We start from the raw sequence: 26,848 nt of genomic DNA, 5'->3' as shown, positions 1-26,848 counted from the left end.
AAAACCCTAAAAGGGCTCAACTGCAGGAACTTGGGAGAGAGAAAGGCGGTGAAACTAGGGGGGATCGATTTTGTACAGAGAAGACAGAATCGATTTTTTTTTTTCTGTGTTCTCAGTATCGGTGGAATCAGACACAGAGAATGGAAAGGGAAGAAGAAAGATGGGGAAGGAATAGGATCCTTCGGCTCTGATACCAAGTTGATGGAGAACCCTTAGGGAAGGGAGGGGAAATCAGAGTAGAGATGGGGAAAAGAAGGTTTACACTCACACATTCATTCAATAATCAAATTGCTCTCTAAATCTTCAGTCGATTACAACCAATATATAGGAAAATAGGAACATGAAATTAGAAACTTAACTAGAGATGGAAACTAGCCTAAATTAGGAAACAACTATAAAAAGGAAACCAAAGCAAGGAAATAAATCCTACTCCTACGTTCAAGTCTGGAAACTAAAAGCATGAAATAAAATACTAGGTAAACTACTAATTTTATTTCCAACCCTTGTTGGACCAAAACCCTGGGCTGGACCGGTTCTTCTTGGCTCTTGGCTTCCAAAGCCAGCCGGTCATGTTGGTCTAACCAAGAAAGGGCAGCCATATCTGCATCAATTGGACCCGGGTCTCGATCTGGGTTCTCAAACGGGTTCAATCCGGTCAAAAGAAGTGTTCCTACATCAATTCCCCCAATGTTGAGAAAAAACTCGACCACGATTTTTGTAAAAAGGTAGAAATAAAAGCATTTGAACGGGGGCTATAGGCTCTTTGTTTGCAAGGTGAAAAAAATCCAAAATATGAAGCTTTGGTGTTGCATCCATGGCTGAAAAATCGTGAGGAAGAACAAACTCAATGTGCACACTTGTCAACAACAACTTAATTTTTTCCAACTAAATGGGGGCTGACTACATGGATCTGTGCGAGGATAAAATAATAATAAAAAAAAGTAAAAGAAAGGAACGCACCAACTCAATACAATCCCACCTAAATGGGATCGGCTATATAGATCCTAGCCCTCCAAACAACTCTATTCAAGGTCATACTTGAGAGAAGACCTAAACTATGCGTGTCTTTCCTCACTACTTCTCCTATGGTCATTTTGGGGTTACTCCTAGCTCTTTGAGTAATCAGTTAATAACCTTCTTATTGAGTTTAGCACTAATCCCATCGGAAGGGATTAGCACTAATTACCAGAACCGATAGGGGCATTTCTATCCTATCGATTCTGGTAATTATGTTAAGGTTTTTGCCGTATGGTTTGGGGGTATTTCTATACTTCTTTTAATTTGGGTTTTTTAATATATAAAAATAGAGACTAACCTACGATCAATCAATTCTGGACAAACTGCAGGTTACTCCTTTTGGGAGTCTTTCGGTCCTTTCTCTCTCTATCTCTCTGTTCTCTTCTTTTCTCTTTTCTCTTTTCTGTGGTTTGTTTACAGGTATCTGGGATTGTAACATCGTATCAAAGCCTCTATAATCAAATCAAGATTTTCAAAACACTCCTTGTTGATCTTGTTTTTGCGCTAAAATCTTCTGGTGTGCAGCCACCCATTGCTGCCTCTACTATGTATTAAATCACATGGAGTGATTTATTTGGTGTTCTATTGGTACTATGTTGAAGATTTGAAGACCTTGGACCACAACCATCTCCTTTTTTATGGAACCAGGGTCTCCTAGGTGAAAGTCAGATATCTCCTTCTTTGACCTAATTAATTCCTCCAAGGGCTCTAGCGCTAGTTGCAGTGGTTCAGGTGTGGTTTGCTGGTTTTTTTTGGTATTTCTACGACTATATATGTCTACTTTATTTTTGGTTCTCATGGCTGAAACCAAGTTTACAACCTCTGTGACTACTGCATCTGCCTTGGACAATGTCAATGTCCAAATTACTTCTATCAAGCTCAAGGGAAGCTTGAATTACCTACTTTGGGCTCAATCTATGAAGGTTTATCTTATGGCCAAAGATAAACTTAAGTATATTACTTCTGATTCTCCTTCACCATTTGATAAGGGTTATGATGAATGGACGAAGGAGAATGCTTTGATTTTAGTCTGGTTGTGGAATAGTATGAAATCAGATGTCACTGCCAATGTCATGTTTCACTCTATTGTAAAGGGAGTATGGGACGATTTGAAGGAAATTTACTCTCAAGAAAAGAACATGACCCGTATATATGATATTTATGAGAAGCTATCCCAGTTTCGCCAGTCTGATAGATCTCTTTTAGAGTATTACAGTACTTTTAGGGGAATGGTTGAAAAACTTAATGTTTTCCAGCCCTTTACCATAGACATTGACAAATTGAAGGCTCAGCGGAATGAGTTTTTTGTTTATAAATTTTTGACTGGTTTGAATAATGATTTGAAGGCAATAAAGGGCCATTTACTTGCAGGCGATACTGTCCCTACTCTGAATTACACTTATTCGCGACTGCATCGTATCACTTCATCAACTAAATCTGATCAGTCTTCCAAAGACAATTCTGCCTTCCTTGCCAACCGTTGACGTGGTTGCGGTCGTGGATCGATTGGTCGAGGTTCTAACGGACAACCTTCTGATTGTGTAGCCCGCCAGTGCACTTATTGTGGGAAGCCCAACTATACTATAGAGATTTGCTGGGCAAAGCATGGCAAGCCAGAGTGGGCAACCCAGTTAGCCAATCATGCAGTATCAGATGATGGTACTGACATAGTGTCTTCCGTTGATGCTAAACCGAGACCTTCTTCAAGCGATTCATCTACCAGTCTGCTCGATGACATCAATCAGTTGCTCTGGTGCTTGCACACTCTCGAGGCATCCTTTAATACATCCAATGGTGGGTTTACATCTGCTGTCACCTTAGCTCATGTAGGTACCTCAGCCCTTCTTACCACCACTTCTACCCCCTGGATCATTGATTTAGGTGCCTCTGCTCATATGACTACTAAGTCATCACTTTTTAAGAATTTTTCCTTTAGTACCAGTTCTACATATGTTATTCTAACCAATGGTGCTTCCACATCGGTTTTAGGCCATGGTACTATCTCTCCTACCCCCTCTCTGGATTTATCTTATGTGTTACATGTTTCACAATTTCCATTAAGTCTTCTTTCTGTGAGCCAGTTAACTAGTTTATTAAATTGCTCAGTAACCTTTTTTCTCTTACTGTGTTTTTCAGGATCTTCACACGAGGAAGACGATTGGTGGAGGGTGTGAAAAGGATGGTTTATATTATTTCAATTGTGGCTCTCCTACTTCTTCTGCTGCTGCTACTACTGTTGGGGATGTGACCCCTTTCCAATGGCACTGTCGTTTAGAACATTTATATTTGTCTATGTTAAAACTTTAATTTCCTAATTTTAAGTCTATTCTTAGGTTAGAATGTGAGGCATGTGAGTTGGGCAAACATCATCGTGTGTCCTTCCCATCTCGCTCTGTGTCTCGTAGTCTGTCTTCATTTTCTTAGTCCATTCTGATGTACGGGTCTTTGTAGAGTTAGTAATAGATTTGATTTTCGCTATTTTGTGACTTTTGTGGATGATCATTCTCGCCATACATGGATTTATATGTTAAAAGACAGATCTGAATTTTTATATATGCTTAAAAAATTCTATAATGAAATAAAAACTCAGTTTGGTATTTTAATTAAGATTTTTCATTCTGATAATACTCTAGAATATGCTCAAAATGATATTTCTGATTTTTATGCGAACCGTGAGATGATACACCAAACTAGTTGCGCCTATATCCCATAGCAAAATGGGGTAGCAAAGCGCAAGAACCGGCATCTTCTCGAGGTAGCTCGAGCTATTATGATTCATATGCATGTCCCTAAGCATTTTTGGTGTGATGGGGTTTTGACTGTATGTCACTTGATTAATCGTATCCCATTTTCAGTTCTCTCAGAAAGGTTTCCTTTTTCTATTATGTTCATTACTTTGCCAAGTTTTCCTGTTCCTCCCCGAGTCTTTGAGTGTGTGCTTTGTTCATAATTTGCATGTGCAAGTACAGAAGTTATCTCCTAGGTCTACTAAGTGCATTTTTTTGGGTTATTCACGTACTCAGAAAGGGTACAAGTGCTATGACCCTATTACTCATAGGAACTTTGTTAGTGCCGATGTGACCTTCTTTGAGGGCATATCATTTTTTTCTCCTCAGGTGTTCCAGTCTGGTATGGAGTTGTCTTCTCCATCTCCACCTATTCTTTCTCATACCCTTCCCTGATGTTCCTAGTACCAGTGACTCATCTCCCCTACAGGTTTATCAGTGCAGGAAGAAGGTTGGACAACCAAGTGAAGAAACCAATACTCCAACTGATTCACTTCCTCCTCTGTCGCCTTCCTCTGGTGAAGCTCCTCTTCCTTCTCCGCCTGATGACTTACCAATTGCTGAAAGGAAAGGTATACGTTCTTGCACTCAAAAATCTATGGTTACGTATCCTATTGATAACTTTGTTTCCTTGTCTCATCTTCCTTCACCCATCCATGGTCTTGGCCTGTCTCTTTCTACTAATCCTATTCCCCGCACCCATACTGATGCCTTAAGTATTCCTGGATGGAAAGCTGCCATAGATGTAGAAATGGATGCTCTCTTGAGTTGTGGTACCGGGAGTCTGGTAGATTTACCTCCTGGCAAGGATTTGGTGAGGTGTCGCTGGGTGTACACTATTAAGTACCATTCTGATGGCTTTGTTGAGCTGTTGAAAGCCCGTCTGGTTGTCAAGGGGTATACTCAGACATATGGGGTTGATTATTTTGAGACCTCCTCGGTTGCTAGACTGAACTCTGTTCGTCTACTTATTTCTTTTGCTGGAAACTTTGATTGGCCCTTGTTTCAGTTGGACATCAAGAATTCCTTATTGTATGGTGATCTACAGGAAGAGGTGTATATGGAGCAATCTCCTGGTTATGTTGCTCAGGGGGAGAATAAAGGTCGTGTGTATCGCTTACTCAAGGCTGTCTATGGACTAAAACAGTTCCCTCGGGTATGGTTTGACAAGTTCAGTACTACCGTAGTTGCTTGTGGATTTTCTTATTATTATTTTGATTATTCTGTCTTTGTTCGTCGTAGAGGTGATAAACTGGTTGTCTTGGTAGTTTATGTTAATGATATTATTCTTACTGGTAATGATGAGGTAGGAATTTCTCAAGTGAAAGCTTATCTACAGCAACACTTTTAGACCAAGGACTTGGGCCAACTTCACTATTTTCTTGGGATTGAGGTGATCTGATGCAAAAAAGGGATCAGTCTGTTTCAAAGGAAATATATGTTGGATCTTTTATCTGATATTGGTATGTTTGCATCCAGACCTATTGATCGAGACCCCCTTTGTTCCTTCATCTGATCAGTTGGTTGACATGTTTACTAAGTCTCTTTTTGCTCCTAGTTTTTGTAATGGTTGTACCAAGCTGAGCATGGGTGATGTGTATGCTCCAGCTTGAGGGAGAGTGTTGAGTTTAGCGCTAATCCTATCAGGAGGGATTAGCGCTAATTACCAGAACCGATAGGGGCATTTCTGTCCTATCGATTCTGGTAATTATGTTAGGGTTTCTGCTGTATGGTTTGGGGGTATTTCTGTACTTCCTTTAATTTGGAGTTTTTAATATATAAAAATAGAGACTAACCTGTGATCAATCCATTCTGGATAGATCACAGGTTACTCCTTTTGGGAGTCTTTCGGTCCTTTCTTCTCTCTCTCTCTCTCTCTTCTCTTCTTTTTTCTTCTGTTCTTTTCCCTTTTCTGTGGTTTGTTTATAGGTATCTGGGATTGTAACACTTCTCATCTCCGAGGTTCAAGGTATCGGATTTCGACAAGGTTTCGACCCTTGGGGAGACCGAAATTTCGGTGGAAACCTAAGAAATTTCGAGGAAACTAGGGAATTTTTTCCAGTTTGGTGTAAACTTGGGTTTCGACCCTCAAATAGTGTTTTTTTTTTCCATTTTTTGCGTACATCCTATTTTAGACATTTCTAACACATTCACATCATTAGTTTCATGAAAAAAACACATAAAGTCATACTTGTGTGGTGAACCAAAGGTTCAGTAATCATTACGTTGAGTTGTTGACTGAAATATGTCGTAGGTGGATGCATTTTCAAAAACAGAAAAAAAATAGAAAAAAAGAAGCATTAACATGCAAAAAAAATTAGGCCATTGTAAATGCGTAGATTGGGTCCTCCTAAGTGACGTATAAAAAATTTACATAATTCTACTCTATTTACAAGTATATTATATAAAAAAATGATTTTTGGGGAAATTGGGACTTACTTTTTTGGTCCAAGCTATCTCTCTTATGTAGAACCACCCTTAGATTCAACTTTGTTAGGCAAAAAATGGAAATCTCCATTGTTTTCCCAAGTTTCCCACTCCTAGGAGAAAAAACTAAGAAAAGTGAGTTGAATTCTGCTAAAGAAGGCTTGGGTTTCTTTTCAAACTAACTTATATAGGACTTGGTTCCACCCAAAGGGTCGAACCAGTTGGTTTGGTCAAAATTTCCCATGTTTCGAATTTGGTCGAAACATGGTCGAAAACTGTGACTTTTAAAAGTCATAGGACATATTGTTTCGAGCCTTGGGGATACGGTCGAAACCTGCGAAATTTCGCATGTTTCGATTGAGTTCTTAAACCATGCTCATCTCCCTTGGTCGTTACTGGCATAGTTGTCATGTCGTCGCCTAGGGGTCGCCAAGGCAGCGATTTGGCGTCCTGGAGGAAAAAGAAGTTCATGACAGTGCTACGATTTATGTGACTCACAATGGCGGTAGCCATTGGCTGATAGGCGTCGCTATGGCACCGCCATGGATGCTAGTTCACGCCTGATTCACTAAGCGGTTGATTTTTTGTAAAATGCAGGGTGATTTTGATAGGGCTATGTTGATTTGATGCTGCTTAATGTTGGTTTTATATGTTATAGGGTATATATTGTAGGCTTGTAGCATGCTAAATAACTTTAGAAAATAAGGGAAATAAAAAAGTAGCATACTAAATAACTTTTGAAAATAGGAAAAATAACAAATGACACATGGGCAATTTGACCGCCATGGCAACGCCATAATGGGCGATCCATCGCCAAATCGATTAGCCACCCCTCCACTGCTTTGGATCGATTTGACGCTGTGGCAACTATGGTTACTGGTTGTCCCACATCCGAAATATCCTCCTCTAGTTGTCTTGTGGCTGGATTATTGGTATGACTTTCTTTGACTCCAAGCATATTTCATCAACAAATCCTTGAAGAACGAATGTCTGTTGCATGTGAAAAGGTTCTAGTAGGAGTGTAAGTTTGGCCTTGATGTCCTGAACCTGAACTGGCCCGCCCTGAGTCCAAACAGGGGCTGGGCTTAGATTTCTGGCCCTGAGGCGGGTTAGGGTTGAAAATATCTGGCCCTGAGTTAGGATTGGGCCAGGTTAGGGTTGAAGCCTCGGGCTAAACCCTGTCTGGCCTAGCCTGACCCTGATTTCAACTCATTGTAGCTATTAATACCATTTTTTAAATTACAATACATTCTGACCCTTCTTTGATGCTCTGAAGGATTAGAAATGGCGTTTACTTCCTCTCTGCAAATCTCCTTCAACATTATTTCCTTCTCTTATGTCCATTTTCTTCATACTCTAAATCTGATATCAGAAAACCAAATGCTCGCTACAGGAACCCTAAAATCAGGGAGATAAGATGTATTGAATATCGTGTTCGTCACTCGTAAATTCATGTCTGAATTCAATGATCCACCATGGAAAACCTCACTGGTTTTAGATAATTTATCTTCCAACGTCGTATCAATCTGTTATTACTCTACCAGTCTAGTGGGCCAACCAAAAATCTTGATAACTTGCTGAAAGAGTTCAAGTTGAAGGTGAAATCTGACCTAGTTTTGGGAATTTTGATGAATTATAGACAGTTAAGGAGAACTAATTTTTTAGGGGTTCTTCTCTTGGGCTGGATTTCAAATGGATTTTAGTTTTGATGGTTCAATGATCGAATACATGGCTGATTTTCTGAGCCAGAGGCAGCTTTTTGATGATTTGAAGTGTCTATAAATGACAATGTCAGGTTCAAAGGTAGGGTTTCCTCTCGGGCTATTTCTATTTGTATTAGGTTTATGGGTAGGAAAAGGAGGGTCAAGGAAGACATTTGCTTGTTGGAAAGATGGAATCGTGTAAACCAGGTCCAACCCGACTCAGCCCAGCCTGATCAGGGTTGGGTTGGGGTTGGGCTTGGGTTGAGTATCTCAACCCGACCTCAGGTTTGGGTTGGGCTTGGGCTGAGGTAAGAGGATGCAGGGTTGGGCTGTGGTTTCAAAAAACCCAGTTCAACTCGGCCCTGTTTCACCCTAGGTTCTTGGGTGCTCAATTTTCTATCACGACCAACAATGCCATTTCATTCTTCCAACCACTGTCGACCTAATTGACTAATGCACTGTGAAGATTTGAACACTTTTGATGTAGTTGGGTGATGGAAGGGATCTCTTTGATTTAGAATATCTTTCCTTTTTTAGAGTAAGAATTAGTATGGTAGATCTTTAATTGAGTGAGAATTTTATTTCTATTTTAATTAGATGCAATATTTGTTTCAAATAGGAGAGTAGGTCTGTTTTCAGTCTTTAAATAGGTTTATTGAACTCAACTGAGAGATTAGATTTGAATAAATTTGAGGATTATGTTTTGGTTGAAAACGATGGCTGCCATGGGTGGTTTCCCTCTCTCTCTTTTCTGAACTGTTTCTTATTTCATCTTCTTCTTTTCCCCCCTTTTCTTCTTTTCCTTCTTTTCCTTCTTCTTCTTGCTGTTTCTCTCTCCCAGCCCCTGTTCTGGGTGACAGTTGCAGCCTTACTGAGGTGCTTCTAGCTCCTTTGTGTGTGAGTTGTTTGGGTCAAGCTTTTGGTTGAAGGAAGTTCTCCCCAAGGCGACCTTAACCCTTGAAAATCAGGCCTGAAGGTGATTCCTACTGTGAGAAACAAAAACCTGCAACTCAGGTTACCTAAATCTACCGCCAGATCTGGGTTGCAGGCACTACAGTCCCTGTTTGCATTCCTGTTTTGAAGTATTTCCCATCTGGAATCAAGAGGCCCTTTAGTGAAGCATCATCGCCTGGAATCTCAGGCCTAATAGAGGAGAGTTGAAGGAGATTTCCCTCTCACAAGCTACTGGGTTTTTTCCGCCTTTGCTGGTTGTCTAAGGAAGGAGAAGAGAGAATTGTGAGTGTGGTTTAATTCCCTTTAGTTCTGTTTTCTTATTATACCCCTGTCTTTTACTTCTATTTCCCACTTTCTCTATTCTTTTGTCATTCCAATTTTACCCATTTGTTACTCATGTTACCTTCCCTTTCCCTTAATTTTTTTTCATGACCTGAAGTTTTAGAAAATTACAGTTCTGCCATTACTTGTTAGAAGTTTCCACCTATTTACAGAACTGCCATTCTCTTTTGGTATTTGGTTACAAAATTGTGCTATTTATTAATTAAGTGGGCCCTAAGCGATCTGATTTCCAATTTTGGAACCCGGATCCGCATCAACTTTCCAATAAGCACCATCACAATACAAAGAAACAGAGAATTCAATGAATACATAATCCTCAAACTTAATGATGATGTGGTTGGTCTTTGATAGCATATCTACCACAGATCATGAGTCGAAATTGCTGCTTTGCCTTTCATCAATAAATTAACTAGCTAACTTTCCGTTAGGAAAGAGAAATTAAACCTAAACACAAAGGAATACAAATAAAAGGAGTGGCAAAATAGTAAATAAATGGAAGATCAACTACAAGAGAACGAACAAAGTAAGTGTGGTGTACTGTATGAGGGGAAACATTAAACTTGGAACTAAATAAAAAATAAGGACCAAGTGGAAATAAAGGGCACTAAAGGTGTATAAAGGGAAGGCAACCGCGTAACACATTAACATGGATGAAATAGGGAGGGGGTAATTCTGAAAGGGGGGCAAGATGGGGAATAGGGTTCTTAAGAGGGGACTTAGTGTTGGGAGTTGTGACTGATGAGGGCATATCCCACTCATATTCTACCTCTAGAGAACCAATAAAGGAAACCAGTGATGAAGGTGTTGTGAGTTGTGACAGAGGAGGGCGTCGATGCAAGGAACCAGTGGTGGTGTTTGATCTTGACAAGGAATTTGGTATTCAACTTCAACAGGGAGACTGTACTTCGACGGAAGAGGCGACTTGCTACGGGGGATTCGAAACCAGGTTGGAGTTCACCTTTTTTTTTTTCTGGTCTCTCTCTCTCTCTCTTTGTTTCTTTCCTTTCTTGGAGGAGCCCTAGAGGGGCTGAATCGAACTAGCCAGGAAGGGAGGGCAGTGGGGATTTCTTAGAGGGATGGGGGTGAATCAAAAAGATGGGTTATGGTTGGATATCGTTGGGGAAATATGGTCTGGATAAGGGGTGGAAGTGAGAGAGAGATTGAAGGGGAAAATCTGTGGGAATATAGAGGGAGGGGTTGTTGTGGGGTAGTTGTAAGGGAGGGGTTTGCTGTTTTGTTTGTTTTCACTGGCAGTAACAGATGTTGCTTTAGTGAATCTCTCAAAGAAAGGGAAACAGTAACAGGTACTGTTTAGAAGAGGGAAGAGAGAGATTGATGGGGAGGAGATGGATCCTTCGGTTTTGATACTAAATTGGTGAGAGCTGGTTAGGAAAAGGGAAAATCTGAGAAGGAATTCTCTGTTGCAGGGGAGAGAGGAAATCGCATAAGAAGAGGTGAGTGGGGGAAGCTTACACACGCCACGTAGGCTCACACACACATTCAAACTCAATTCATTCTCAAAACACTCCTATTCTAACTCTAAAACTGGAATATAATGGAACTCTACTACTAGCTAGACTATTCAAAGTAAAACAAAATACTATAAGATAAATCCAAATAATTAAATAGACTACTAATATCCTACCATAGTTGTCATGGTGCCAAGGTGAACCAAGGTGTTGGAGGGCTGACTAAGCGCTTAAGTGACAAGGCACCTGCCTTAAGGAGAAAAAGGCGACCAAGTGTTATTTTTTATTTTCACCAAGATTGGACCTGAGTCGTGATCTGGATTCTCAAACAGGTTCAACACGGTCCAAATAAATGCTCTGCATCACTAAGCCCTTGGCCTCTTTTATCTATTCCGTAGGTGGTGAAATGGTGAAACCAGTTGTAGAACTGCCCAACTAGCCCTAGCTGTCCGACCAAGGTGGTCAATGGAATCTTTGGAATGAGTGCATATGGATTGGGTTTCAACCCATCTATGTTGGGATTGGGTAAGGGGTCAAAAGATTTGACTTATTGGGTTGGGGTGAGATGACTAGTTTTAATTTTTGAAATGCATCATTAGGTCTGATCTACTAATTATGGGAAGAGGTTATAATCCATTCTACTATTCTGTTATACTGGTACCATTATTATTGCGAATCCAAAACTTGGGATGTGTGAGAAAATGGCATTTTGGATTTAGGATGGAAGCAGGTGAGGTTATAATGAGCTGGATTTTGGACTCCATGATCCAAAGGCTTGAACAATCTGGTCAATGATTGCAGTAAAGAACATACGTTGGAATTCTCCAATTTTTATCTTCATTGGGTCCAGATAAAGATCTTGGACATACATACTGATATGGATGAGTAGGAAGTTATTCCTTTGTAATCTGAGACATAAAGACCACTTCAATATTAACTGTGGCAGTTTTCCGTCATCGCCATATTTACAGTCTTACCCATATCCATAGGATCATGATTTTCTATATGTGGAAAACTAGCTTGTGCAATTTTAGAATCAAGATCTAGGCATGGTTCCTGAAATTTATGATTATTTTTCCTCCCCCCTTTTTTAGTAGATATAATTCCAAGACTTTGCTATCCCCAATTTGTGGACCCTCTCAAACAAAACAAATTTGAATCTTTTTAAGTTTTTTAATTTCCAGGCTTCTGGAATGCATCATATCCTTCCTTTAAGTAATGTTTAAGTTGTCTTGGCAGGCTGAATTGCTAAGAGGGCTTGAAGCAGCTTTAGGTTCACCCTTCAGTTCAGAACCATTATCACCAGCTCCAAATCCTCGAATTATTGTTATCAGTGGACCTAGTGGTGTTGGCAAAGACGCTGTCATCAAGGTATCAGATTTATCACTTTGTAAGCATTTCAATATTTACCGCTCATATTTGTATTTAGTGGGTAAAGTATGCAGAATGCTCAAGGATATTCAGTTCCACATGTTTGAACCTCAATAATAAATGAAGTTCTCAGACAAGTGAAGTTGCTGAAACTTTGAAATGAGGAATTTGGTGAACATTACTGTTGGAATTCTCATAATTTATATTCTGATACTGAACAATTTCTAAATGGTTTGTAGAAAATAGGAGGAGCTGATGCTCTTTTGCAGGATAAAAATTGCTGTAGTTCAGTGAGATTGCCTTTTTATGGTTTCACAATGACACTACTAGATTCTTCTTTATGCTTTCTGTGATAATTACAATTTCATATCTTTCATAAATTCTGCAATACTACTTTGGAGCATTTTGTCTATAGATAAGGTTTTCTCATGCACCTCATATATGTGAAAAACTGTGTAGAGTATTAGATTGATAGATATTTTTATTTTATTTACTCAATTCTACTCTTATTCTCAGTTCTTTATATAATTTCTCTCTTTTGTTTATTTATTTATTTATTTATTTTATACATATCATAAAAATATAAGATCATATATTCTAGCCTGATTATGTAAACCATATCCAATAAGATACTAATTTTTAAGATACATTTTGTAGTTCTAGTTATTGATACCTAGAATATTGACATATTCTCAAAATTAATAACCTCCTATATTAATAAAAATATGGTTTTATAAACAATATAAATTTTGACCTGCACTTTTGGTAGTTGAATGGGTAAAACATGTGAACCAGGGTTTTCTTTTTATGGAAGCAGGTTAAAGGTTGAAAGTGATTATTGGTGACAGAAGCATTTGCACTTCTCAACACAATAAACTATTAGACATAATATACTAATTGATGCTGATTGAAGTGAACATGTATAGTGCAGCATAGGTAATGCTCGGACACCCCCCCACTCCAAAAACAGAACTACTAAAACAAGATTCCCTCCTCTGTTCCTTCCTCTGGAAAGGAGCAAAACCCGCAAAATTTCTCCACCCCATGAGTTGGTCTAAGGTTTGCAGTCCCAAAACGGAAGGTGCTTAGGTCTTAGGCAAGTCAAAGATGTCAACTCTCTCGGCATCTTGAAGCTCATCTTAAAAATTGCCTTGAAACATAACAGTATTTGGGTCTCTTGGGTCTACTCCTACCTTCTCAAGAATGATTCTCTTTGGATTGTTGCCCCCTCCTCTAATGCCTCTTGGATCTGGCGTAAAATCCTTACCTCTAGACCTATGGCTGTTGGTGCGATTTCCTATGTTATTGGAGATGGATCCTCCACTTTGCTTTGGATGGACCCCTGGGATCCCTTCGGTATCTTGTTTTCCTTGATCTTGCCTAGATCTATCTACTCCTCAGGTTTGAGCAGAAAGGCCAAAGTTACCTCTGTTCTTTTTGCTAATGGTTGCTCTCCTCCCTTCTCCCCCCTCCCCTAACTGATCTTTGGTCCTCCCTCCCCCTATCCCTCCTGGCCATCGTGGTAGAGAGGATAAGGTCCTCTGGCTCCCCTCTCCCAGGGTTCGTTCTCTTTTGCCTTTGCTTGGGTTTTCATCCGCTCCAAAGGTCCCTTCGTGCTTCAAAGGTCACATTCCGCATCACAACTTCATAGCTTGGCGTGCAATCACTAATTGCCTCCCTACGCAATCTTTTCTCATTTACCAGCACAGTCAGGTCCCCCCTCTTGCTGTCTTCGCTAGAATGGTACTGAAAATGTTGACCATCTTTTCTTCTTTTGCCCTTTCGCCTCCTCTATTTGGAAGAGGGTCCTCATATTCTGTTGGCTGTCCCACGGGAGAATCCTTCCTTTGTCCATAGAATGGATCTGGATTAACATGACTTTTAGAGGGCGTACTATTTGTGATACTATTGGGAAACTCGTATCCGATGCCATGATCACTCAGATTTGGATGGAGCACAATCTGCGTAGATGGACTTCCAGCTCTCGATCTTTCGATAAGATTTGGAAAACTATCTACTTTGATGTTAGTTCCAAGATTGGTTGTCTCCGCCATTGTCTTGTTATAGATTCCCCAAGGAACAAGCTTTCTGTTGTTTCTTGGGGCCTTCCGCCCTTGATGTATCCCTTCTCTTAGTTGGGCCCTCAGCCCCTTGTTGTTGCTGCCTGCCCTGAGGCCTTATCCCTTGCGGCTCCCCCCCCTTCTCCCTTTGTATATTCTTCTTCCTTGGTAATGAATTAAGTTATTCAAAAAAAAAAAAAAAATCCATTTTCTGAACATATAGATGCCCCTTAACAGCACCCTGACCCCTGACACAGAATCCCTATAATAGGAGAAAATAAGGGGCGATCAAATTGCCCCATATGATTCTTCTATCTTCCCGTTTTCTTTTTTCTTTTTCTTTTGTTTATCACAGTACTAAATCTCTAACATTGCTCTCATCTAATCAATTTAAGTGGCACTTGGAAAAAACGTACATCATTCAGTAAATGAATTGTTAACAATAATAGTCCAAAATCATGGATTAACTTTGACCCGATGAAATCCCTCTGCAACCCCCTCCCCATGCACCTCTAACCACCTCCGCCTATGCCCTCTTCTTCGGTGGTTTTCCCCACCAGAGCTCCCCCCTCCCTTATTCCTCCTCCCTAGTCTTGGGCCTCTGTTACTTGCCCCTCCCCTGCACCTCCCATAGCCGGCTACTCCCTATTCTTTGTCCCTCCCTCCTTTGTCTATGACAAGCTCGTTGGTCTTTGCACTGTGGGTTTGCTTGAGGCTGAAATCTTCAAGTGGCATAACTGCGTCATCGGCCACTTCCTTGGAGCTAGACCTCCCTTCCACATCTTTAAGGCATCCCTCACCAAACAATGGAAAATTCTAGGCTCCCTTTCCATTTTTCTTCTTGACAACGGTCTGTTAATTTTCAACTTCATCGATCCCGCTGACAAAATCATAGCCCTGGAAGGTGGTCCTTGGCTGATCTGGAAGAAGCCGATCTTCCTTCGGCACTGGGATTAATATACCTCTCTTGCCAAAGTCAACTACAAGCCCATCCCCATTGGATCGCACTCCCCAATCTCCTGCACTTCTGGTGTCCTCAAAGACTTAGCATCACTTGCTCCATCATCGAAATACCACTATTCTCAGATAAAAGAACTAAGCTAATGGATAGGCTTGCCTTCGCTTGAATCTGTGTTGAAGCCTCTGTAGATCAGCCCCTGCCTTCAGTCGTTACAATTATAGATGATAAGGGGTTCTCTTTTGATTAACTTGTTGAATACGAATAGATACCACCTCACTACTTTCGACCACTTGACCAAGAATTGTTCTGCCGCACTTGCTAAGTCTCTGATCAATGAAACTGTGCCTACTTCCTCCATTTAAGCCCCCATGTCCTTGATGTTAACCTGTTTGACCCTCAAGCATCCTGATGGAGTTAAGACCTTTGAGAGATTGATCCTTTATTATCTCCCGCCCTTGCTCACTGTGGAAGAAAGAAGCTCCACCTTTGCCAGAGATGAAGCCGTATAGTGGTCCTTGACCCTCGCGAAGGGCTTTCGCCATTTGCAAGAGCTGCATCTACAGACCCATCAGTCCAGCGCCGTTTGTCCATTGGACTTAACCATTTCTCCCTTTTGTCTCTCTCTGAGTCAGAGGACGATGAATCGATGTCCATTGGTCACCGTCTCCTACTCTGACACCTGAACCTGTTGTCGTTAGCCCAACTGCTGGCTCTATCCCCTTGCTTCCTGAAACCCCGTCCTTCCACTCTCCTTCTGTATGCAACCGACATCGTTTGCCCTTCCCTCCCCTTGACCCCTCTTATCCCCCTAGTCTTTATACCTCTTTGAGCATCTCTTCTCCCACTCCTCTGTTTGGACCTGAACCACCTCTCAACTCTCTAACCTCGTGTCCAAACCCCCCCCCTTGCCACTCCTCTTTACCTGACTCAGAGACCCACCACCATCCACCCGACCCTCCTCCCTTTTAACTGACTCTAGCTTCACCCATTTCTCCTTACCCGCCTCCTATCCAAACCTGCTTTCCTTGCCCAGCTACCCTTCGCAGGGCTCTTCTCCCCTGGCCATTTGCCAAGCCTCTCACCTTTGATTGTAATATTTCTTGCCCCTACCTCTCTCCACCTTTCGGCGCCTCTGTTGCGCCCCCATTTGCCATTGGCTTTAATTCAATGCCTCCTCCGCCTCTTTTGGCCTTTGTTGCTCTCCCTCTGGCTTTGCCAACTGCCACCCCTGCTGTGTTGTCGCATGACTCCGCCTCCCCTGCTGCCGTAGCCTTGGAAGGCTCTTCCTCGACTCTCCGGTCAGCTCAGGCCCCTCCTAAGCATGCCTCCACTGCCCTTGCCGTGCTTGCTGCCGCCTCAATTGCTACCCTCCATCCTTGGCCTACCGCCTCACAACCTGAGACTGTCTCACCAACCTTCAAGCGCCCCCTGGGACTCCCTCAACTTTCCATCCAGGTATCTTCGTTGCCTCGAAAGGCACTTCCTCGATTCTCTGGTTCACTCAGACCCTTCCTGAGCACCTCGAGCCCCCTCAGCCTGCATCCCATTTTGGAGCTTCACTGCTGCATTCTAAGGACATGGACCCTGCTATGAGTTCACATCCTTAGAATATGATCCTTGTCATTGCTAATCCAACGGGCCCCCATTCTTCATCATAAGTCGTTGCGTCGCCTACCACGGAAGCCTTAGAAGGCTCTTCCTCGACTCTTCGGTTTGCTCAGGCCTCTCCCGAGCCTACTATGTACCTGCAACCTTGTGCTCCTCTCCCTTTGGTGGTCAATTTTATTGAAGCTGCAGTTGCCTTTACTGTGGCCATTGTTATTGGTTGCCCCAAGAAGGCCAGATCCTCTCATACCTCTTCCCATCTTCCCTCAAAAGCTCCTCCCTATACAGTTAAAAAATCGAAGGCCCCTTCCCCCTCCCTCCTTAAGGAATACCACCAACGGCCTAGGTTGAGCTCCTCCAAGGCCTCCAAAGGCCATGAGGTTCCTCCCTGCTCCCCTGAGCAATCGATGCACCCCACCCCCTCTCATCTCTAATGACGACCCCCTGGACCATCTATAATGTCTATGGGCTGAACTCCCCTGTAGAACAAGCCTCTATCCGTGCCCCAGTGAAGTCTTCCAAAATTGCTCTCTGTTGCCTTTTAGAAACCCATATCCAGGACCCTAATACTTCCCACATCTCCGCTTCTATTGCCCCCTCCCCTGACTTCCTTTCCAACTACTCTTATTGCCTTAATGGTCGCATTTGGATTCTTTGGAACCCCTTCCTCAACATATTCTGTATTTCCTCTTCTATTCAATCCATTCGCCTCTCCAAGTCCTCCCCCTCCTTCCCACACCCTTGCTTCCTATTCGTCGTCTATACCCTCAACCGCTTTCTGGATAGGATCCCCCTCTAGGATGATATCCGCTCCTTCTCCTCCCTCTCCGGTCCCCATCCTCAGGCCATTGCTAGAGACTTCAATGTCATCAGAGCTTCCCATGAGAAAATTGGAGGGACTAGCTTGGACCTCCCTTCCTTTGACTCTTTCAATGAGTGCCTTGATGACATCAGAGTCAATGACTTGTGCTGGTCAGGCTCCAAATTCAATTGGTTCAATTGTCGTAATGGCCCTGACAGGATCGCTTGTAAGATCGACAAAGCCCTTGTCAATGAAGCTTGGCTTAAAGCTTTCCCCTCCCATGTCACTTTTGAGCTACCTGGCATCTCTGACCATTCCTCGATCTCCCTCCTTGTTCACCCCTTGATCTCCTTTGGTCCCAAGCCCTTCAAATATTTTGATATGTGGTCCCTTCACCAAGACTTCCTCCCTCTGGCGCAGGACGTCTGGTCCATCCCAGTCCATGCCCTCTCGTCCCCTCTCATTGCCTTCTCTAGGAAGCTGCGCAATGTCAAGTGAGAGCGAACATCACAATTAGAAGCGAGGGGGTCGGAGGTCCCACCCATTTTTTAAGCATTGACCTAGTTCGGTGGCTAGTCTACTTTTTGGCCTAAAGCCGTATAGCAGACTCAACATTGCCTACCCTGAAAAGCTGGAATACTAACTCCTTTGGTAACATTTCCTCTAATCTCTCCGTTTACATGGATAGGATTAATCTCATTCAATCTAGACTCCAGCTTGACCCCCTCAATTCTCCCTTGGCCGATGAGGAAAAATAGGTCTCTACTAAGCTCTGTTCCCTTCTTGCTCACGAGGAAAGCTTCCTTAGGCAAAAATCCAGGATCACGTAGCTTAACCTTGGCGACTCCAACTCGGCCTACTTCCCTTGTTCCATCAAGGCCCGCTCTAATGCCAATTCCATCCTCAAGCTTACCACCCGCTCTAGGAGTTTCCAATCCTGAGGAGATCAAAGCTAAAGTGGCCTCTTATTTCTCCAATATTTTCAACTCACCTTCTCCCATCCCTCCTCCCCCCTAACCTCATCAACAAAACCATCCCAAGTCACCTCATCCCCTCCCTCCTCTCCATCCCTTCTGATGTAGAGATTCTGGCTACTGTTCTCTCTCACAAAGCAAATAAGGCCCCTAGGCCTAACGGATTCAGTATGGGATTCTTCTCTTCCTGTTGGCATATCATCAGAGACGATTTGATCAAGGCCATCCGAAGCTTCTTTTTCTTCTCCCTTGGTCAAATATTTGGCATTAACTATACCTTTCTCTGTCTCATCCCCAGAAGGAGGATGCTAATCCTATGCCTGACTTTAGGCCCATCTCCCTTTGCAATCTCTTCTACAAGTTCATTGTTAAGATCTTAGCCAACTGGATCCAGATGGTGATTGATTCCTTAGTTAGTCCCAACTAATTGGCTTTCATTGCCGGCAGGAGCATTACGGACAATATCTTGCTTTGTCACGAAATTGTCCATGGTTTCGATATAAAGTTGCACTCCTCGGCTGCCCTTCTCAAAATTGATACAAAGTGTTTGATTCCCTCCGTTGGGACTTCATTGAACAAGTTCTCCAAATGGCTTCCCCCCCTCCTTTGTTCATTAGATCCACTCCTGCATCTCTTCTCCTTCCTTCTTTGTCCTTTTTAATGGCAGCCCTGCTGGATGCTTCCTCTCCTCTGTGGGTATTTGGCAAGGATGCCCTCTTTCTCCCTTGCCCTTGAGGTTTTGTCCCACTCCATCCAATCCTTCACCGATCAGCATCTCATCTCCCCTATTCCCAAATGCAAGGCCCTTTTGCTCACCCATCTTGCCTTTGCCGATGATCTCATTATCTTCTCCAAAGCCGACCCTGCTTCCATACCTCCATCATATCTTCCTTTCACCTCTTTAAATCTATTTTGGATCTCCACATTAACCTCCTTAAATCTAGCTTGTTCCTCTATGGGGTCATTGATTTATGTTGCGACAATCTTCTTTAAATCACTGGGTTCCCCCTTGGATCCCTCCCTGTTAAATATCTGGATCTCCCCCTCATCCCTTCCAGGCTCACTGCCCACCATTGCTCCCCTATTCTGGACCAGATGAGGAGAAGGCTCCAGCCCTGGAAAACAAAGCTGCTCGCTCTCCTATGCCGGCCATTTGGTTCTCATCAGATTTGTCTTTCAATCAATGTCCCTCTATTGGTCTAGTGTCTTTGCCCTTCCCATTGCAATGTCCAAGGCTATTGAGTCCCTTCTCTCCTCCTTCCTTAGAAAGGATCTGATTCCTCCAAATTCCTCGACCCTTTGAGTTGGGAAAGGTCTACCTTCCCAAGTCTGAGGGTGGCCTTGGAGTGTGCAGGCTCAAAGACATCTGCCAGCATTCTCAAAGCTTATTTGGAAGATTGCCTCCAAACAGAACAACATTTGGGTCTCTTGGATCTATTCCTCTCCTCCCAAGCACGACTCCATTTGACTGCTTCTCCTGTTATTGTTGCCTCCTGAATCTGGCGCAACATCCTTGCCAGTTGATCCTAGGCCCTTAATGCCATTCCTTATTCCATAGGGAACGGTTCCAATACCTCCCTTTGGCTGGATCCTTAGCACCTTGCTAGCATCCTCCTCACCTCTTCCCGGATTCTCTACTCCTTAGGTTTGCCCAGATCCGTTGTTGCCTCGATCCTTTCTCGGGGAGAATGGATGGTGGACCCCCTCCTTCCCCTTTCCCTTGGCTGACCTTTAGCCCTCCCTCCTTCCTGTCCCTCCTGGTCATTGGGGCAAAGAGGATAAAAACAACTGGCTCCCTTCCCCAACTGGGATGTTCTCCTCTACGTCTGCCTAGAACCATATTTGTACTCCGAGGACCTCTTTCCCTTGGCGTAGTTTAAAGGCCATATTCCTCGCCACAACTTCACTGCTTGGTGCTTTCTCTCCAACTGCCTCCCTATGCAGGCCTTCCTCATCCATTGCCATATCCTGGTCTCCCCCTTTTGTTGCTTTTGCTGGAATGGGATTGAAAATATTGACGATCTCTTCTTCTCTGGCCCCTTCTCCTCATCTGTCTAGAAGAAGGTTCTCTGCAGCTGTTGGCTGGCACATTGATCTCCCCTCCCCTTGTGTAGAGAATGGATCTAGGTTGATATGACCTTCCATGGCTCCACCATTTGTGACACGGTAGGGGAATATGAGATGTGTAGTCTTAGTCATACTATGAGGGACAACGATGTGGTGACTATTGAGGAGAAAGAGATGCCACAAAGCGATGTTTTAGATATTTGGGGTCAATCATTAACAAATAAGGTGATATTGATGATGATGTGGCACATAGAATTAAAGTAGGATGGATGAAGTGGAGAGGTGCGTTAGGAGTCTTGTGTGACCGACATGTTCCTATAAAGCTCAAAGGAAAATTCTATAGGACAGTCATTCGCCCAGCTATGATGTATGGGGCAAAATGTTGGGTGGTTACAAAGCGGCATGTAAACAAACTAAGTATAGCAGAAATGGGGATGTTAAGATGGATGTGCGGAAAAATAAGGAAGGATAAAGTAAGGAATGAACGTATTAGAGTGGATTTGGGAGTTGCCCCAATCCATGATAAGCTTCGAGAAAGTCGTTTGAGGTAGTATAATCATGTCCAAAGGAGCTTGTGGATGCTCCTGTAAGGAGAAGTGATTTAATCCATATTGAGGTATCTAAAAGAACTAGGTCCGGGGAAAAAATGACCATAGGGGAGGTTGTGAAGAAAGATATGCTCAATTTAGCCTTGGTCCCTAGTATGGCCTTGAATAGAGCGGATTCAAGAGCTAGGATCCATGCGGTGGACCCCATCTAGCTGTGTTCTACTTCGTTACTGTTTTTGTCTTTTGCTTCCCTCAACTTTTTTCCTTTATCTTCTTTGTCCTTGCTTGGATCCATGTAGCCGACCCTATTAAATTAGGATAAGGCTTTGTTGTTGTTGTTGGTTAAGGGTTTCGGTGATGGGTATTAGGTAAGGGGTGTTGGCAAAGACTGTTTGAGATGTAGAAGTGTCAACAGAGAGAAAATTGTAGGTATCAGGGGAGAATTAGCCAAGAGAATTGTGTAGAGTATTGGCATAGGTAGAGAGGAAATTGGTAAGGTGTTTCTGTTGAGGGAAATAGCAAAGGGGTAAGGGGTAATTTGGGAAGATAGGCTGTGATGGGGATAGCATAGGGCAAATTGGAAGAAAAGTCTCGAAGGGAGGGAAAAAGGGAAAGGGAGGGTGAGGGGGAGAGAGAGAGAGGAGAGAGAATTGTGAGAGTCGTGAGTGTAACATCTCTCAGGTAGGAGAGAGAGGAAGAGAGTTAGTCATGGGTGGGAGATTGGTGAGATACCGGGCAACAGAGATGGGGTAACAACATATTTCGCACACACTGGTGAGTTAGTCGTGGGTGTAGCCTATGACATTTGTATATGAAAGAAAGAACGTTACCTATTGGCATGTACCTGCACTGAGACACAAAAGGTGCGGAAAGACCATGCTGCCCTGTATTGAAGATGCTCGTGCGTGTCTCCCGTTGGCCACTCCCGCTGGCGTGTACCTGCCCTGGGAGGTAGCATTCTTTTACCCCTATATATAATGTGCATATATATGTGTATGTGGCTCCTGTACGATCACGAGGGCCAATGAGATCGGACAAGGAAGGTATGTGGTTGTGCTTGTTTTGTGCGAATCACCATCACCATGGAAAGTTAGATCCGCGGGGGCTCAAGTGTTTGTTCATTGGTTACTTTGCTACTTAGAAGAGCTAGAAGTGCTACCATCCTCTGTCTCTTCGCGTATTTGTCACTATGGATATGGTGTTTCATGAGTACGCTGCCTATTTTTCCCCAGCACCTCTTCTAGGGGGAATCTCTGTTTGGTGAAGATGTGCCACCCCTTGTTGCTCCTCTTCTAGACCTTCTTGCTCGCCTACCCATTAGTTCCTTCAGTTTAGGGGGAGATACAAGACATTGATCGACAACATTAGCCTATTGTGAAAGTGTATATTTGTTGGAATCATGAGCAGCAAATAGTCACCGCCACAGCTCAGCCAACTTTACCCAGTCAACACCACCTCTTGATCTAGGTTCTACTCCGTCTGGTAATTTCTTCCCGAGTCTCCTATTATTTCTGATCCATCTCTTAAGTTACCTATTTCTGTCGATAACGGGATGAGATTTTGTACCCTACCCTATTGCTCAGGTGGTTTTGTACAACTCTCTTTCCTCTTTATATCGTGCTTTTATGTCTTCTTTGTCTTCTATTTCGCTTCCCTAGAATTGGAATGAGGCTCTTACAAACCTGCGGTGGAAGGTAGCCATGGTTGAGGAGATGCAATCCCTAAACAAGAATGATACTTGGGAATTGATGTGTCTTTTCCACACAAGAGAACAATGAGTTGCAAGTGGGTCTTCACAGTGAAGCAAAATATGGATGGCACTGTGGATCGGTACAAGGTTAGGCTGGTTGCTAGAGGATTCACTCATATCTATGGTCTTGACTACTAGGAGACGATTGTTCCTGTTGCAAAGATCTGTGATCCTTTCTTTGCGGTGAATCTAGGATGGTAGTTGTAACAACATGACATAAAACAGCATTTCTTCATGAAGATATTGAAAGTGTATATGGAAGTTCGTCCTGGATTCTCCTGTAAAGAAACTATAGGGAAAGTTTGCAAGCTCAAGTGTGCGCTATAGGGTTTGAAACAATCTCCTCATGCTTGGTTTGGGAGATTCCATAAAGCCATGGTATCTATAGGCTACACTCAAAGTCATGCTAAGCACACATTGTTTATCAAGTGATCTGATATCAAAATTCTGATTCTTATTGTTTATGTTGATGACATTGTCACTGGCAGTGACACAGAAGAAATCTTTCATCTCAAATCTTACCTGGGTCAAGAATTTGAGATCAAGGACCTTGGCAAATTGCGCTACTTTCTTGGCATTGAGGTTTCTTGCTCTACCAAAGGTATCTTTCTATCTCAGCGGAAATATATCCTTGACCTATTATCTGAAACAGGGATGCTTGTTTGTTTGCCTTCGGACACCCGTCCTGAAGCCAATATTCACCTCTCCATTAAGAATGGTGATCCTGTGGATAAGGGACAGTATCAACGGTTAGTTGGGGAGTTGATCTATCTATCCCATTCCCTTCCCTTTGTCCTTAGTCTGATTAGTCAGTATATGCATAATTCTTACTCCATACATTTAGAAGCTGTGTATCGTATCTTGCATTATTTGAAATCTGCACCAGGAAAAATGATACTTTTCTCTTTCCATGATCACCTGTGAGTTGAGGCTTTCACAGATGCTGATTGGGCCAGCTCTCTTGATAATCGCAGGTCTACATCTACGACTGGCTATGGTACATTTGTGGGTGGCAATTTGGTCACTTGGAAGATTAAGAAACAGGTTGTTGTTGCTTCGTCTATTGTTGAAGCTGAATTTCGAGCCATGTCTTAAGGCATTTGCGAGTTGATGTGGCTCTAGAGTCTTTTGAAAGATCTGGGTCTCTTTGTTCCCTTACGAAAGATGCTATACCGCAGACATTAAGTCTGCCATCAGCATAACTCATAATCCAGTTCAACATGATAGACGAAGCATGTGGAAATTGATTGTTATTTTATTAAAGAGAAGTTGGAACAATGACTGATCTGCATTCCTTTTATTAAGTTTGGAGATGAGTTAGCCGATATTCTTACCAAAGGGTTAAGTAGTAAGTTGTTTCACCCAATTATATGCAAGTTGGGCATGTGTGATTTCTATGCACCAACATGAGGGGGAGTGTTGTAATATGGGTATAAGGGTAAATCTGTCCTATGAAGACATTCTTTTACTTGTATCTTATTTCACTAATTATAAATAAAAATAGGGCTGTCTGTCTAGACAGTCAATCATTCTCTCAATCGAACGTCTACAATATAACAACTCCCATGAGTGCTCAACCCATTGCCTAATTAAATTTAGAATCAATAAAAAACATGTTAACTAAGACTAAATATAAATCCTTATCTAATTATACTTCCTAAACAAGAAATCCCGTCACGGATCAACACGTTATCAGTAAAGTGGTCATATATCTCCCAATACAAGTCAGAATTGTAGGATTTTGGTCTCGTTCGATAGGCAACTCAATAACTTGTCAAACAACATTAATATCACACAAAATAAAGAAGTTATGACCATCCAAAAGTATCCTTCAAAATCAGTTCAGTGATGGTAATAACCCAATTTCTTATTATTTGATATCCCAAACACCAAAAACTGATCCGATGGGCCATTGGGATGCTCCCGCATGTCCTATATATGGCAGGGTATATTGAATTTGAGTCTGAAACTGGACATGTGGCCAGTCCAGATCTTGACCTGTCTATCCAATGGCCAGGGCATTTGCTGTTGGTGCAGTGTGGGGAAATCGCCCACCTGAGTGATCCATAGTTCTTCCCAAAGTGGGAGAAAATGTTTGAGCTCACTTGCACAAGCACTGGTGGGTTCATTAGCATTTCTCTCCTTGGTAAGATCTCTCTATTGTTCATATTCTAGTTATTTTTTCTCCTTAATTAAGGTATTCCCTTTTCTAGTAATCATGTTGTTGTCCTTTGTTGCTTTATTGAGAATCTATTTGTAGTTCGGGAACTCTATTTATTTTCTATTAGTTAATTCAAGCCTTGCAGGTGTTGATGCTTCTAGAACCATTAAGCTGTTAACTATGGCTTAAGGTGAGTAAGTTTGTTCAAGATACCGAATCCTTATGCATTACTGATTTTATGACAGAAATTACAAGAAGTTCGGGAGGGTATTCATTTTGTTGTCACAGCTACAAGCCGACCAAAACGACCAGGTGAGGTGGATGGAAAGGATTACTACTTTGTTTCAAAGGAGGAGTTCCTTTCAATGATCGATAGGAATGAACTCTTAGAGTATGCTCTGGTGTATGGAGATTACAAAGGGATCCCAAAGCAACAGGTATTTAGTTTCTTCAGTAATTATTATGGTCTCTAAGGTTTGTTTTGTCAACAGAACACAATCAGTTAAACAGTGTTACAGTTATGGATGGTGTACTGTAACATTGGAGGGTGGGGGTTATTAGATGATTCTCATGTTGTTTTGTAGACATGTAGTTGAGACTATCTTTGTGTAGGAATTTTTCTTTCGTTGCTTGGTCTCATGTGATTTTGGGCACCTAATCTCTTTTCTCTTCTGTTCTAGAAATTTACCTTTATGCTGATCCCAACCCCTTAACCTCACCCCCCCCTCCCCAAAAAAAGAAAGAAAAAGTGGTCTCTCTGTTCATCTTCACATGCATTAGGTTATGGTTGTTGTTTGTTGTTTCGGTAATTGACCAAAACTCACCATAATACCACCAGATTCGACTGTTACAAAATGGAATTTTTAAGTTTTATCAATCTTCCATTTGACTTTTGAGTACTTCTCTTGATTTTAGCTGAAAGTTAATGTGTCATTAGGTGTTACATCTTCTATCTCACGACTATCTGTAGAGACCATACCTGCTTCATTGAGGCACTCCTGGTGTATCTTGAGCCTGAATTCACCCACTGGAAATACATGTTGCTGGATGTCAGGCATGCTGAGGTTGTGCACCTTATGCTTGAGATGCAAGGCACATACCTGATGCCTGCACATTTATAACATTTCTGACTTGTGTCATTAGTCAATTCATGCATGCTCGAGAGGAGTCCCATTTAGGCATTAGATGTAGCATATGGTATCATTAGATGCAAAAGGCTCCCATTTGGCAAAGATGGTCATATGAGGTGGAGATGCATACAAATGCAATTTGGCAGGTTCAGTGGCTGACCACAAATCTAACTTAGGGTATCATAGTTTAGTATGTCATAATCTAGTTACTTGAAGGTGTAAAAAGAAGTCTATGTTTCATGGCCAAGCTTTGCTTATTGCAATATGTACATTTGTGGTTAAAAATAATTCTGAAGGAGATGGGTCTCAGTACCCACTACCTAAGCTTTTGTGAGTTTATATTTTATAATTCTTTTTTTATTAAAGATATTTACTCATTCCTCCTTTAGACTCCTTTTTTAGGTCGTGTTGAGAATCCGGGAAAGAGCGGTGGGGCTATTCCTTTTGTTTTCTCTACTCCTCAGTGATTTAAGACATTATACATAAAGGAGATGGTTTTTTATCCTATTCTTTGTTATATTGATCTTGGAGGCATGGTTCAATATTTTGTTCGAAATAGTCGAAATTTCGACCGTATCGAGGGAGAGCGATACGAAATGCACTGGTACTTATAAAGTTCCCAATTTTGACCCATTTCGACGGTTTCGATGGGTTCAACCATTTTGTCTAACCTACCCCTTATAAAAAGGGCTTGTTTCATTTCCCATGAAACAAGCCCATT

The 26,848-nt window shown here is 42.2% G+C and overlaps 1 protein-coding gene and 1 long non-coding RNA gene across 2 annotated transcripts in view; both read left to right on the top strand.

Annotated features, from left to right (window-relative positions):
* Positions 1–26,848, top strand: part of LOC122071342 (guanylate kinase 2, chloroplastic/mitochondrial) — a gene marked incomplete in the record, with an annotated part of 36,164 nt that overhangs the window by 761 nt on the left and 8,555 nt on the right. The window contains 2 exon segments of the mRNA XM_042635681.1: positions 11,938–12,069; positions 25,243–25,434. Coding sequence (XP_042491615.1) covers positions 11,938–12,069; positions 25,243–25,434 — 324 coding nt within the window.
* Positions 2,298–3,620, top strand: LOC122071344. The gene is made up of 2 exons (XR_006138158.1): positions 2,298–2,811; positions 3,154–3,620. It is a non-coding gene; the product is annotated as an uncharacterized LOC122071344 (long non-coding RNA).

The sequence above is a fragment of the Macadamia integrifolia genome, unplaced genomic scaffold, assembly GCF_013358625.1.
Source record: "Macadamia integrifolia cultivar HAES 741 unplaced genomic scaffold, SCU_Mint_v3 scaffold_211A, whole genome shotgun sequence".
In the NCBI taxonomy this organism is placed as follows: Eukaryota; Viridiplantae; Streptophyta; class Magnoliopsida; order Proteales; family Proteaceae; genus Macadamia; species Macadamia integrifolia.
This window is presented reverse-complemented; position numbering and strand designations above follow the sequence as displayed.